General features: G+C 46.8%; 1 protein-coding gene across 3 annotated transcripts in view; it reads right to left on the bottom strand.

Annotated features, from left to right (window-relative positions):
• The window catches only part of COP1 (COP1 E3 ubiquitin ligase), a 112318-nt gene that overhangs the window by 78816 nt on the left and 18115 nt on the right, over positions 1-15387 (bottom strand). For 2 of the 3 annotated variants that reach the window (XM_081915086.1, XM_081915088.1), the window contains exons 7-9: positions 4870-4929; positions 3152-3228; positions 1458-1515 (exon numbers count right to left, since the gene is read on the bottom strand). In XM_081915086.1, the coding sequence (XP_081771212.1) occupies positions 1458-1515; positions 3152-3228; positions 4870-4929 (195 nt within the window). The remainder of the gene's footprint in view (positions 1-1457; positions 1516-3151; positions 3229-4869; positions 4930-15387) is intronic. The other variant, XM_081915087.1, reaches the window with a different exon arrangement.

The following is a 15387-nucleotide window of genomic DNA, read 5'->3' as shown; positions in this document are numbered from 1 at the left end:
TTCAGAATAGAGTAGTTGCTTTGGAAGATGACCATCTGGCATCCACACAACATGACCAGTCCAGTCGATGTTGAAGAACCATTGCTTCAACACTGGTGATCTTTGCTTCTTCCAGTACACAGATATTAGCTCGCCTGTCTTCCCAAGTGATGTGTAAAATTTTTCGGAGACACCATTGATGGAATCTTTCGAGGAGTTGGAGATGGCATTTATAAGTGGTCCATATTTCACAAGCATACAGTAAGGTTGGTAGTACAATAGCTTTGTGAACATGCATTTTGGTTTCCCTGTGAATGTCCCGGTCCTCAAACACTCTGCACTTCAATCGGGAGAAAGCCACACCCGCAGAGCTCAGGCGATGCTGGATTTCGGCATCAATGTTGGCCCTTGTGGAAAGGTGACTGTCTAGGTAGGAGAAGTGATTGACATTTTCCATCGTTACACCATTGAGTTGGATTTGTGGTGCTGCAGAGGGGTTATTTTGTACTTGTTGGTGCAGCACTTTTGTTTTTTGGATGTTGAGTGATAGGCCAAGCTTTTTGTAAGCTTCTGCAAAGATATTTAGGATGGTTTGGAGGCCATCCTCTGAGTGTGTGCACACTACGCTGTCATCAGCATACTGAAGCTCTATGACGGAAGTAACGGTAACCTTACTCTTTGCTTTCAGCCTGCTCAGATTGAGGAGCTTTCCATCTGTTCGATATATGATTTCTGCTCCAGTGGGGAGTTTCCCTTCAACAAAGTGTAGGATCATAGCAATGAAAATAATGAATAGAGTTGGGGCAATAACACAGCCCTGTTTAACACCTGATCCCACTGTGAATGGTTCACTTTGAGTGCCATTGTTATCTGCGATTGGTGATGATCTGAAGGGTCAATAGGGAAACCCAGAATGGATGAAGATTAGGGCACTAGATAAGTGGTAAGCAAAACCTTCCCCACTGCACTGTTTTCACAATGAAAATATCCCCAAATCTATTTGCTCCATGAGACAAAATATATACACTCTGCCCCACAGGGTAAACAAATCTGAAGAGTGCCAAAATAGCTAAACTGTGGTTAATTGTAACTATGGATAAGGAAAACAAACCAGCTTCAAAAAGTATGGTTTGAAATTTGTATGCTTTCACTTGCCCTATTTAAGACTCGGTATAGTCTTGGTATGGACAGCACAGCAAGCTGTAGCTAATCAAAAATTAACTTCTTTTAGCCGCATCAGAGGGGGGGAGAACTGTGTAAGTCTAGGAAGAGACTAGGCTTATTCTTGTAACTATGGTTTAGAATTATATCTATATCCTGATCACCATATTTGAAAACTTTAAATGCTCTGCATTTAACCTACAAACTAGCTTTGGCTCCTCACCGTAAATATTTAAGAGCACCCATATTACCCTCCCAGAATGAGCTGTCTGAGGTCAACTTCCCTATCTTTGTACATGCCAAGGTTATTTTCTTACCTGGGAAGTACTGCTAAATCCAGGAGGTTGGCTGTATTCCGTAGAATCAATAATGCTACTGAAAAAATAAAGAAAATAATCTACATAAGGGGTTAAAATATATAGTGCAAGTCATATATATTTTCCCCATGTGCAACTTTAGTAGCCAGAAAAGTCAGTGTCATCATTTGTCATCAGAGAATATCTCTACTCAGTCTACCTTCTCTACTCTTCCACCTTTCTAGAAGCTAGTAAATGGCATTTCAGTACATCTCCTCACACTTAAAGAGCAACCATTTGCCTTGCAACTGGGGCTTAAAGCACACTACAAGCTATCAGCACAGTAACGTGAAGCTGCCAGGAAAGCAAACCTTAAGGCGTTTAAAGGGAAGTAGTATTACACCTTGCCAGACATAAGAGGTTGACTTTGTTGCTGATTTTATTGCAGTTCGCTGTACCATACACCTTCCCTTGCACCGCACTCCCCATTCTGCCCTGCTTGAGCATGCCTGCCCTACCACACTAACCACTTTGTATGGAAATCATATGGATTTCAACTTCCTTTCACCATTCTTCTATACTTCTAATCAATAAAGTGTGATCATTAATCAAAATGTTGGTCTTCATTGGCAGAAAAGGTGTGGTTAAGGTGGGAAGGAGGGGCAGTTTTGTTATCTACCGTATCTACAGCACCTAGGGGTTTTTTGGGGGAGGAATAAAGAAGAAAAAAATATTTCCCCCCCAGGTGCGGGGCTGGGGCGGGGGAAGCCTGAGCTTCCCCCGATCCCAGCCCCCAGAACAGGCTGCTATCCGTAAGCCGTGGGAGAGCTGCGCGAAGCCTGGGGCGTGCTGAGCGCAGCGCGCCCCAAGCTTCCGGGTGCAGGCAAGCTCTCCGCTAGCCGCGGGAGAGCTGTGCGACTTCGCGCAGCTCTCCCGCGGCTAGCGGACAGCTTCCTGAAGCCTGGAGAGCGAAAGGGGTCGGTGCGCACCGAACCCCCTCGCTCTCCAGGCTTCAGCGAAAGCCTGCATTCGCCCCATAGGACGCACACACATTTCCCCTTCATTTTTGGAGGGGAAAAAGTGTGTCCTATAGGGCGAAAAATACAGAAGTTTACTTTATGAAAGTGCTTAATGATTATTAAAATTGTGTTCAAGTGGGGCTGCTTCACAGGTAAATTTGCTGGAGTGAGTTTGGGTGTTTTGCCATTGGAAGCTAATGTAGGTTTCGGGACTTTTATTACTAGTGACAAGGATCTTCTCTTCAAGGTGGGAACAACAGAGGCCCTAAGCCATTTCTTGTTCCATGGTGATGTAAGAGAGAGAACTTTCCCTTTGGGCAAGTATATGTTTGGTTAATTTGTTGGACTGCAAAAAAAAAAAAAGTCTCCCAAGGTTGTTGTTTTTTCTTCCTCCTGCAAGATTCAAATTCCTGGCAAAATGTACTAGCCCCAAAATTTTGGAGAGAAGCACAACGTGAACTCTAGACAGTTGCTCCAAAGGGAATCAAACCCTTGGGCTGCAAAATACCCCCATAGGACATAATCCATTCCCATTGCTTCTATACAAACAGTATTTCCTTCCAAAAAGAAATTAGTAAAGCAGACGAGTGTAGACTATGGCAAGGGAAGGAGGGAAGATAAGGGTGGAGCAAGTTTTGTTTTGGTTTTATTAAGTGTGTTCTATACCAGACATCTCAGCAAACAACAGAGTAGTACCTGTGGGAAGGTGAGGGAGCCTCAAACTGAGGCACAGTGCTGTCCTCACTGACTGGTGAATACAAGCCACTCATTTCCTGCAATATAACCAGACGCAGCACAGTAATTATACAAAGTAAGATTTACACCCCCATTAACAGCAGGCACCTTTAGGAAGATATTACTTAACTCGTTATTTTCATTTCAACTCAGCTAGTTTCATAGAACATTCCTAGCATTTTCTGGAGCAGCTAATGCTATTTTCTCTTTTTATGGTGCTAAAGCAGCTAAACCACACTGAGCTTATCATCAAAGTGCTTTATTCCAAGAGCAGGCTGGTACAATTAGGACCAATAGCTTCCATCTGAGCCTCTTAATATCAGCCCAGATGGAGAAAGTCAGCTGTTATCTCTCAAAATGTCCAAACACTTTTATAAGCTTAATGGTGAGACAGCTCTGACATATGATGATGCATTTGAATAAATAGCAAGTTCATTCCAGCATTTCTAAATTAGCTTCTCAAGATAAGTGAAGCCTACCAGGCAGCCTACCTGAATAGGCAAACAAAACTCTTAAACTGGCAGGGTCAAACTGCAAAGTCCAAAACTAAAACTATGGTTAAAAGGTTATTATTATTTTTGTGGGCAGTAATGTCCTAATGTACAGTACTTCTGGAAACTAACTAGACAGGATTACTAAGCATCTTTTCTCTTACTGGAAGAAATTTAACAAGCACCTGAATATTCACATTTATAGCCTTCCTTCATTCACATCTGCAACAGAATAGGAGGCAGTTCCCTGTAGTCTTACACAGTTACATTACTTATGTAATTATAAGCAATATGTGGGCACCGCTAATCAAACATGTTTTTCCAACAAAGAGCCCCCATGGTTAGCCTCAGTCCAGTACTTATACATGCTGCAATCACATAGGATCAGGAACTGCCACATCATTGCAATAACTTTCAAAACGGGGCTCTTATTCCAGAAAAAGAGAGGGACAAAGTAAACAGAAGGGGTAAGATCACTATTCCTATCTACTTGAATGTTGTCCCTTGGATGCAGCCTTTTCTTTCTGGCACTATCATTTTATGGGCTGAAGGGAAGTTCTTGTTGTTGGTGTCTCGAGAGACAATGGGGTCAAAATGCTGTGTTAGCAGCACTGAAGTGACCTGTCTGGGGCTCAAACCTGGGCAGTGTGTATGGAGGTCCTGGGTTGCCCAGACAACAAGACCCCTTCTTGGCCTTGCTGATGTAGGCCAAAGAAAAACGGAGTAACACATTTGGCACCAGCTTGGCATACAAGGTGCCACCCAACTGTCTTAGGAACTTCACTCTGAATTTGTGTAGGTTACTCCTTGGCTTTTTCTTCTCCCGAAGATGTCCCACAAGGCAGCAGAGGTTTAGAATCAGAGTCTGAAGTGAATAATAATTATTTCTTTTGAGCCATCTAGGATTATGATGCAACTCCCAATACCTCACAAGCTGAAGCACACAAAAAGCTACACAGAGAGAAATAAATTCTGAATACACCGAAGGTATACATATATTTGAAATGCCCTCTCATCAAGCAGAAACTCAAGCATTCAAGTGAACAAATTAACCAGAAAGCTTAATCTGTTCATTTTCATTATTACTGAAGTAACTGCCATAAACTTAACACAGCAGCTCACAGCGATGCAGACAGTTTAATGGAAATGAAAAACTGCTCAAGTTTCAACAAGGGCTCGGTGCCTCACCTCCACTCTTTTGATATCTTCTTCCAGAACACTCAGTTCCTTCTGGATCTGCTCCAGTTGCTGTGGATGAAAAAAGGGATAAGCAAAATCTAAGCCAATTTGTACTGGAAATACTGGCAACACGGACACTGGCATAAAATAAATCATTTTCCTTAAAGAGAAGGAAGCGCAAATGGGTTAGGAAAAAATACTCATCTCAGGTAGTCACTGTGCACAAAGTAATGTGCATTATATAAACAAACAAACATGTCACAGGCAAGAACATTATGTTGCATAGCTTCAGTAATAAAGGGGCCCAACATTATTAAACGTTAATATGTAGTACTCTTAATATCCAAGGTTCTTAAAGTGATTTTAAAAGCAATTATGCTTCACATAATTAGAAAGTCACTGATAACCCACCCAGCACTTGTATTGCTATAGCCTGTAAGATAATAGCAAATAGGCAAAAAATCCTTCGGAAACAAGTAAAATAATTCAACTTGAACCAAGCTGAATTTAATTTGCCTAGTGATAAACATTCTGTTTATTTGGGAATTGGCAATGCATCGATGTTAACATTGGGAATTTCAAATCTTTTGAAAGGAGCAGCTAAAATACAACTAGGCATTACATCAAACAACTAGCTTATATCAAAATATGTCACGTCCAGGGCCCACTAAATCCACTGAATAAAAATCAAAACAGACTAATTACTAGTAGAGGGGAGGAGTTATCTAGACACCACCAGATACTTGAATAGTGGTATTAACCCATACTGTAGAGTAGCCATGATACGTAAGATTCAACTGTGACTAGGGCTGCCACCCATCCCTTAAAATACGGAATCGTCTTGTATTTGAAAGTAAAATGCTAAGATCTGTATTGATTTAACATGGGATGCAGTTTGTCTCGTATTTGAAGTGATCTTCCCATTCTCCATTCCCTCTCCCTCTCTTCTCGCTGGCCCTTTAAGGCGTTTGTGCCTTGCCTCTCCTCCTTCCACCATTCTTGTCCTGGCAGAGAAGTCCTAGCTTTCTTTGCCTCATCATCTCCCTGAATCCATAATGTCCCAAGTTCTTCACAAGGATTGGAACATCCCCTCCCCACATCCCCAAAAGAAGGACCTTTGCATTGAGGAATCCCCCCCCTTTCCACCAACCACTTTTTCCATCTATGGGACAGCCCACTCTCCCCAAGAAAACAGGTCTCCAAGTTGTCCCTAGTCCTCTGCCTCTTTGTTGCTCCCTGCCTTGTTCAGTTCTCTCCCCCTCCTTACACCTCTAACTCCCGCATCCCCCAAAAGAAGCTTCTTCCTTGTGGCATTCTAATCCCCCCTCCCATATTTCAAATACGGTAGCCTCTCTGAGTTTCCCACCTTCAACCTTCCTTCAGTCCTCTTTGGTCTCCTTCTCATTTGCTTTCTCTCCCTCATTACCTTGGCCGGCTCCTCAGATCTGTGGGACCTGCCCTGCCTTACCCGTTTCCCCCTTCTTAACCCATCCTGACACCCCACCCCCATTTTCGTTCTTGTGCAGTCAGCACATCCCCAATGGGAAGGGTCTGTCCACTTCCCTACTGACATGGAGCCTCCCCTCTTTGTCTGCCTGCCTTGTGTGCCCCCCCACCCTTGCTCTGCTTTTTTTGCTAACTGTGATGTGCCTCTGCAACAGCTTGGGGAGGAAGAGAGCCTGCCAATGCATGCAAAACTCTATATGTGCAGAGATCGGTGCCTGCTTTGCTTTTTCCCCCTTGCAGGTCTTTGCAGGAAGGTAGAGATGATGGAATGGCAGGAAGGGTCCTCCTGGGAGGCTTGCAAGAAGGAAAGGGAGTCTCTTCTTTAGGCTGCAAAACTCCATTGAGTGGTTTTCCCTTCCCTTGTTTTTGCTGCATGTAATGGGCTCTCCCTTTTTAGCCAGACCCTTTTAATAGGATTAAAGACCAAAGCTGCAAGAGAAAAAGCAACAAGCGCTGGAGCCAGATTGAGGTTTCTTGCTCGCCCCCCATACAGACCCATTTATTTCCTCCTTTCATTAGTTAGCTGTCAGGAGAAGGACAAAGGATTGAGCAGGTTCCTTATCAGCCAGGAAAATTTAAAAATAGGGGTACTTTGACTAAAAACAAAAACAAAACAGCTTCATCTTGAAAAAAGGAATCACATTATACTATTTCCAGAGTTGCTCTTACAGCTTTTGGAGTCACCCCGCCCCCGCCCCCCTGCTGCCGCCTACAGAGAGAGAGAGAGAGGCAGACAGACAGAGAACTTTCTTGTGATGCAGCAAAGCTTTTGTGGTCAGAGATTTTAATTGCACCTGCAAACGTTTACAAGCAAGCAGCACTCTCACTCCAGCAGCTAGCCAGTTTTAATGGCAAATCTCAATCAATGATCTTTGCAAAAATGTGGCTGCTGAGAGTTGCCCTCGACACTTACAGGGCAGAGCGTCTTCAAAACAATCAATAAAATCTACAGGTTTTATTATCAGCTTCAGCCCCAAACTACCAGCATGAGAGATAAGTGTGACCCTCTTCATTATTCGTAGGATATGTTTACCACACTCACACAATGCTTCATGCCACATTGGAATGTTACAACCGATCAACCATTAGCATCGTTCACAAAAGGATGTCTGAAGACGCATCATCCAAACCCACAAAGTATAGCATACAATTCCTAACTGTATCACAATTCCAGATCCTGCGTTTGTAATACAGATACACATGAAGAAGGAAGGAAGTGCTCCAGCAATATGAAACAGGCCACGCAGTGGTTTAGAGAGTAACATTACATTTGCAGGGTTCTGGATAGAATAAAACAAAGTGGTAACTTCTTTACCAAAGGACCACTCACCAGGGAATTAGACAAGAAAAACCTGACTCAGTTTGGCACACTGAAAAAAACAAACCAGAAATTACTCCTGATACTCTTGCCCAGAATTTAGAAGGATCACCAGCAAGATAACTTAGTTTTCAAGAAGGTTTTGCAGTGTTTACTTCTTCAGTAAACACTGTTGCAATCTCGGACCAAGATTCCAAGCCAGAGATCACTCTCTATTACCTGATTCTAACCTAGTTCTTTCCAGATGTTTTTGACTATTATGCCCATCAAACTAAGCCAGCATGGCTAATGGTCGAGGATGGTGACAGCCATAATTCAAAATATCTGGGGCACCAGTTTGGGAAGACTATTTCATTATTAGAAAATGAAAGGTGCTGTGAACACCTGTACCCAGATGGTTTCAATATGCAAAATCAAACAGTGGATGAAAGTTTTTCTTCATTTTCAAATGGGGGCGGGCACACTGCCTACTTAAATGCCTATGAAATCTTGAAGCAGAAAAACCTAGGATGATGTGAACATCCCAAATAGCATCTCTTCCTATGAGACCTGAATCTACAATTGAAAAAGACCCTGGATTAGGTGACACATCACCAGCTTGTCTAGGACATCAAGAGGGGTAGCTTCACAACTGGTAGGACCCACTACTGCTGACAACAAGGAAAACCGAAGCTATCATCTTTGCAGTAAATCCAATAATGGAAAATCATACCAAATATATGCTTCAAATGATTGTTTCATTTGACCTACTCACACAGTTGTGAAATGTGATGGGTGTACAGTGGTGCCTCGCAAGACGAAATTAATTCGTTCCGCAAGTCTCTTCGTCTTGCGATGCACGGTTTCCCATAGGAATGCATTGAAAATCAATTAATGCGTTCCTAGGGAAACCGCCTTCAGACCAGGTCCGGGGACAGTCTGTCCCCCGACCTCTTCTGAAGGCTGGGGGGGGGAACAAGGGCTTTTCTTCCCACTGCCAGCCTTCAGAAGGCTGTTCTGAAGGCTGGCGGTGGGAAGAAAAGCCCTTCTTCCCACCTCCCGCCCCGCAAGCTCCGGGGACAGGAGGGCTTTGCTGCCGACCGCCAGCATTTTAAAAGCCCCTGCTGTCCCGGGGCGATTTTAAAATGCTGGCGGGCGGGAGCGAAGTCTCCGCTGCCCCGAGGAGATTTTAAAATGCTGGGGGTCGGCAGCGAACGCTTCGCTCCCGCCCGCCAGCATTTTAAGATCGCCCGGGGCAGCGGAGAAGTCTCCGCTGTCCCGGGAAGGCAGGCGGGGGGGAGCAAAGACTTTTGCCCCCGCCTGCCTTCAGAAGAGGTCCAGGACCTCGTTCCGATGCCCGGCGGCGGGGTGAGAGGTTCCCGCCCCACCGCCCGGCATCGGGGCATCGTTCCGATGCCCGGCGGCGGGGTGCGAGGTTCCCGCCCCCCCCCCGCCCCGCTTCGGAGCAGCGTTCCGAAGCCGGGCGGCTGGGGCAGGTGTTCCCGCCCCCCCGCCCCGCTTCGGAGCAGCGTTCCGAAGCGGGGCGGCGGGGGCAGGTATTCCCGCCCCCCCGCCCCGCTTCGGAGCAGCGTTCCGAAGCCGGGCGGTGGGGGCAGGTGTTCCCTCCCCCCCGCCCGGCTTCGGAGCACCGGGAGAAGCGATCTCCCCGCAGCCCCTTGCTTCAAAAGAGGTCCGGGGGCAGCGCGAAGCACTTCCCGCTGTCCCCGGACCTCTTTTGAAGCAAGGGGCGGTGGGGAGAAGCGATCTCCCCACAGCCCCTTGCTTCAAAAGAGGTCCGGGGGCAGCGGGAAGCGCTTCCCGCTGTCCCCGGACCTGGGGCTGCGGGGAGAAGATCGCTTCTCCCCGCTGCCCCTTGCTTCAAAAGAGAAGACCCGCTGTCCCCTGGGCAAGCTTCGTTTTGCGAAGCAAGCCCATAGGGAAATTCGTCTTGCGAGGCAACTCGAAAACGAAAAAACCTTTCGTTTTGCGAGTTTTTCGTCTCGCGAGGCGTTCGTCTTGCGGGGTACCACTGTACTTACATAGGCACCATATGCTTTCGTTACAAAGTCTATAAAATGTGTTGTTGCCAATAATTCATTGTATGTTCCAGAGTCAAATCTACCCCTGGTTATATGAACACTTTCCAAAAACCATAAAGATTATAAAAGCAACAAAAAGAAAGCTGATCATAAAGCAACTGTAGTTTTGAGTAATCAACTTCAGAGATTTGAATGCCACATTTTTCAAAAGGCAAACAAATGGATGGATGCTTATGGAAATGAGCATTAAACCAGCAAAAATCCCTGCTGCATGCTATTGTGGCTATTTTCATCTAACTGAGCAGTGAAATTGCTGAAACATTTTTTTTAAAAAGGATAATGAAAAATTTACTACTGAAGCTAAAAGCCTACCTTGGGAATACAAGAAATAATCAACTATCTGTGATCTGAATGATTTTTGCCTTTGTCATTTCTCCCCCCCTATAAATCAATCATCCTATACACATGTGCAAATGACCTAAGCAACTATGTTTGACATGAAAAGTGATTAGCAGGCGCTAACAATGGCACTGGAGAATTCATGCTTTTATTTGTCCACAATTACCACGCAATAACTAGTGACAGTCTCTCTTTTGCTACTTAACATCTTCATTATGTTGACGGAGGACCAGCAGTTGAATGGATATATTTAGGAAGATGACAACTCCAGAATGTTCAGTATATGTACGCAGCTAAATAAAGTAGTGCAACACTTCCAGGGTAGCTGCGTTTGTAGCTGTTGCCTTTGTCTCCTTTGGGAGGAAGGGCATGCTATAAGAAACTTAATGAATAATTTTCAGCTGGCCAAAATATTTTTCATAGTGTGTATACAATAAGCTTCAGTTAAGTGAGAAGGGATTATATTGATATGCTCCTAAATTGGCCTGCTCACTTAAAGGAGGGGGTGCAGGCCTTGACTGAATCAGAGAATTGTAGAGTTGGGAGGGACCCCAAGGGTCATCTAGCCCAACCCCCTGCAATATGGAAAACCGGCCCTCCTTGGTATCTCCTGAGAGGATTTTAGTCTCTATGTCAACCCAGTTCTTTCTTTTCAGAAGCAGCAGAAGAACGCACAGCTTAGGCCTTTCCCAGCTATTCACTCCTCTTGGCAATTTTACAGAATACTACTACCTTATCTTCTGCAGCCTTGGAGTCATTGTACAGAAACTGAGATGTACACCAGTTCCCCACACCTCCCCCAAAATTATTCTCTTGCTGCCTCACTATTACCAGCTCTCTCTCGACTTCTACTAGACCATGGCACCGATCAACTGGGTACTGCTAAGTGGAAACCTCGCTCTGTTTCCAGGCTTGTTAACACTGCTAACTTTTTAAAGCCAATTGGCTATTTAAAGTTGGGGGTATACATTTCAGGAAAAAATAAAAACGTATTTCCACTGTCACACACCTTTTTGTTTTCTTATGATATTTGGGAGATCCTTCCCAAGGGTACCAAGAGACCATTCCAGGAAGTCTTAACGTACCCTGCGGTTACTGCTGGCCAACAACAAAGTTAAAGCAGCCAACTAATTTTAAATCCAATTTAGCATTCATGAGTTCAGGGACAAGACAAAGACTATTTGCAAAAAAACTACAAGATTTGTGACCAAGAGGAAAGGCTTTTATATACTCAGGGACACAGGAAAAGCAGTATAAAAATAGAAACAGAAATAATGATGATATGATGATGACAACATCTAAAATTAAAGTGTCAATTTTTGAACGTGAGTTTAAGAGTAAATATAGTTTATTTATTCCAGGCTAATCATCATTAGATGCATCACCAATACTGAGGGGCAAGGGCAGAGTAAATCTGAAATCACATGTGCACAACCCCATGGCCCTAAATGCACACTCATTTCAGTTGGAAGGACAAATATTCACACTGGCCATGTAGGGTAACTGCCTTTCCCCCCACCTAATAGGACAACAAGCCTGATGTAAACCTACTTGCATCCTATGAGATTTAACACTTTCCCCCCATGCTAAATTAATTAAAGCAAAACTTCATGTTTTCGCAATACACTAAAAAGATACCATCTCCCCTTGTCCTACATTTTATAAAGATGGGATAAGACCTACCACAATATTATTTCAGCAATAATAATAATAATAATAATTTAAATCAACCTAGAATCTATAATATATGTATGTACACAGTAACAGGCTTTCCATATTAAGACTTTTTAAAAACTTTCCTAGAAAATAATTTGCAATGCTGCCCAATTCTAGCCCCAGCTGCAATTTGCTCCAAAAAGTTCCTGCAACTGCCAACAACTACGTCCTTGACAGTCTTCTTTCCCAGCATATTAAAGGTTAAGCAAAAGAAACACCCAATTCAAGTTGAAACACAACCATCCTTCACAGTATGATACAGAGTCTTTCAAATCCATGTTGTCACGGCCACCCAGGACGGGTCCCAGCTCACAAGAGACCTCACTCCGTTGCAGTTTATTTACAGGAAAAGTTTATTGAAGATTTCTGCTTCTCGTACAGTTCAGCATCGTGGCCGTACGTCTGTCACGTTAGACCGCTGAAGTCCCCTCTGACTCCTCCCCTCTTCCACACCAACTTAATAGCCTGGCTCTAGACCACCTCTTCCTCTCCTTTCTTTTCCGCAGGGTCTTCCTGCCCCCCTGGGTTCCCTCTCTCCGTGACTCGCCTGAGGCTGAATCCTCTGCCGCCTCTTCCCCCCTCCTTCTGGCTTTAGGGCCGGGCTCCTCCCCTGAGCTCTCTCCACTTCCGCGCGCCTCTACGTTTGAACTTGGCGCGCGTACGTTGCTGCTGACCTTTCTTTTGACCGCTACACCACCCCTTGTTCTGCTCTCCACCCTTTCCGGCTGAACACCTTGCTCCAACCCCCTTTCTCTGTTCTCTCCTAATCCTGCTCCCTCCGAGAGGCTGACGACTCCACCCCCTTTACTCCGTTCCGGCTGAGACGCCTCTTGCTGCGTCTGTCTTCCACTGGGCTCCTCTCCGCTTCTCCCTTCTCCTCCCTTTTGCTTGATTAAGGTAACCCCCTTTTGAGAATCCTCTGACTCGCTGCTCAGACTCGTGGATTCCCTCAGAATTCCGTCATCTTCTTCCTCATCCTTCTGCCCCTCCTCCCACTCGCTCTCCGTCTCCTCTGTCATCTCCTCCTCTCTCCCAGAAACCCTGACATCCATCCCCCCCTCGAAGCCCCCCCTTCCCCCCTCCCGCTCGCCGGGTGCAGGTTGAGGAAAACGTGGTTCTTCCGGGGTCGGTTCAGGATACAAGTTGTCCACTTCAACGTTCTCCTCTGTCATCTCCGTATATGTGTGTTCGAACTCGGGTTCCCCACCCACAGACCTCACAGTCTCTTCCTCCATCACTGCTTCTCCTGGCGCTGCCTGCCAAGGACCTACCATCCATCTCTGACTCCATGCCTCCCTTGGCTGATCCACCCACCAACAAGGGCCTGTCTCCTCCCCCCCCAGTCTCGGATCCCTGGTCGGGCTTGTTTCGGGCGTATGGCCCTCGGGTGAGGAGAAACCCTCGAACGTGCTGTCTGACAAAGTGGGCGTGAAAAGCCAATCATCAAAATACTCCTCGGGCATGGGCTTGTGCGGAAAAAGTGCATGGAACTCCTCCTTCAACAGGGGTTCGTCCAACGCGTAACCCGGCACCCAGCTATTGGCAGAGGCCGGAGTGCCTTCCCTGGCTAGAAAATATTCAACTCCCTCCTCCCCCCATCTCGAGTCCAGTATCTCTGTGACCTCGTTAAGAGGTTCTGGTCTTGGCGATTCCCCCCCCTCAGGCGCCCTCCTACGTGGCTCTGGGAGTGCTCCTGACTCTTGAAACCTGTGTGGGGTTTTGTAGGGAGTGAGCACCGACCTATGAAAGACCGGGTGCACCCTGGAACCCTCCGGAAGGGCTAGACGAAAAGCCACCGGATTGATCTTAGCCTCAACTTGATATGGCCCTAGCTGCCTGTGTCCTAACTTCTTCTTGGCCAATGACCTGGCCGGCATCGCGTGGGCTGCTAACCACACCCAGTCCCCAATCTGGATGTCCTCTCCCGCCCTCCTGTGCTTATCGGCCTGCACCTTATACGCCTGTTTTGCCAGCTCCAAATGTCTCCGCAGCTCCTCGTGCACCTCTTGCAACTCCGCTGCAAACTGGTCGGCATCTTGAGGCCCCCCCCCTCCTGGTGCCGCAAATCTCGGGAAGGTTCTGGGATGACGGCCATTGTTCGCGAAGAAAGGCGTCACCCCGGTGGATGCGTGTTTCGTGTTGTTGTAGGCGAATTCAGCCATCGGCAGATAGTCCACCCACGCCGCAGGTCGCTGGTTGGCGTAGCACCGCAGGTACTGCTGCATGATCGCGTTGACCCTCTCCGCTTGACCGTTGGTTTGTGGATGTCTCGCCGATGTCAGGTTGATTTTGACGTGCAAGATGCCCAGAAGCTTTCGCCAGAAAGTGGAAACAAACTGGCGCCCCCTGTCGGACAAGACGGACTGCGGAAGTCCATGCACTCTGAAGACGTGATCGATGAAGAGCTTTGCGGTCTGTTCTGCCGTCGCCACCTTGGCACAAGGGATGAAATGCGCCATCTTGGTGAACAAGTCCACCACCACTAACACCGCCGTCTTACCTCTGGAGCTGGGCAGGTCCGTAACAAAGTCCAACGCTACCCTCTCCCACGGTTGCTGCGGTGTCTCCAGCGGTTCTAGCAATCCCGCCTGCTTCTGGTGCACTGGTTTGGACCTCTGGCAGATATCACACCTGGCGACGTAGTCCGCCACCTCTCCTCTCATCTGGGGCCACCAAAAGTCTCTAGCCACCAACTCCATCGTCTTCTCTTTGCCGAAATGGCCTGCACTAGGGGCGTCATGCAATTGTTGCAGAACCTTGGCTCGAAGATCGTCGGTGGGCACGTAAAGGGCACCCTTACGAGTCAAAAGTCCATCTTGCAATTGGAACTCATCGTTGTCTCGCGACCCTCCGCGTAGCTCCTCCATCTTGGACTGTGCAAACTGATCCCTTTGCAACGCGCGTCGCACCGCGTCCAGGTCGACTGCGATGGTAGCGCACGTCCACGCCTGCGGTGCGAAAATGTGCTTTGCTGCGATTGGAGCTGCTTCCTCCAAGTATTGCGGCTTTCGGGACAGCGCGTCTGCAATAACATTGGAGTCTCCTGGGATGTATTCTATTTTGAAGTCGAAATCCGTAAAGAACTCCGCCCAGCGCATGTGTCGCTGGGTCTGTAACTTAGCCGTCCGCCAATACTCTAAGTTCTTGTGATCCGTGCGGACTTGCACCGTGTGCTTGGCTCCTATTAAGAAGTGTCGCCACGCTTTGAAAGCTGCATGAATGGCCAACAACTCCCTGTCCCATATGGTATAATTGCGCTCCGTCTTGCTGAGCTTCCGGGAGTAGAACGCACCCGGTCTCCAGTTGCCTTGTGAATCCTCTTGCAAAAGAACGGCCCCAACCGCTCTGTCTGACGCATCGGTCTCTACCCGCATGGGTCTGCCGGGATTCACGTGGAGCAGCTGCTCTTCGGAGGCGAAAAGACCTTTAAGCGTCCGGAAGGACCGCTCCGCTTGTTCGGTCCAGACGAACTTCTTCTTCTTGGAACTGAGGGTGTCAGTGATAGCCGCCGTCGCGTTCGCAAAACCTTTAATAAACTTGCGGTAAAAATTGGCAAAGCCGATGAACCTC

Source organism: Podarcis melisellensis (genome assembly GCF_964234715.1).
Source record: "Podarcis melisellensis genome assembly, chromosome: 6".
Taxonomy (NCBI): Eukaryota; Metazoa; Chordata; class Lepidosauria; order Squamata; family Lacertidae; genus Podarcis; species Podarcis melisellensis.
The sequence above is the reverse complement of the archived record's forward strand: the minus strand, read 5'-3'. Positions and strand labels throughout refer to the sequence as shown.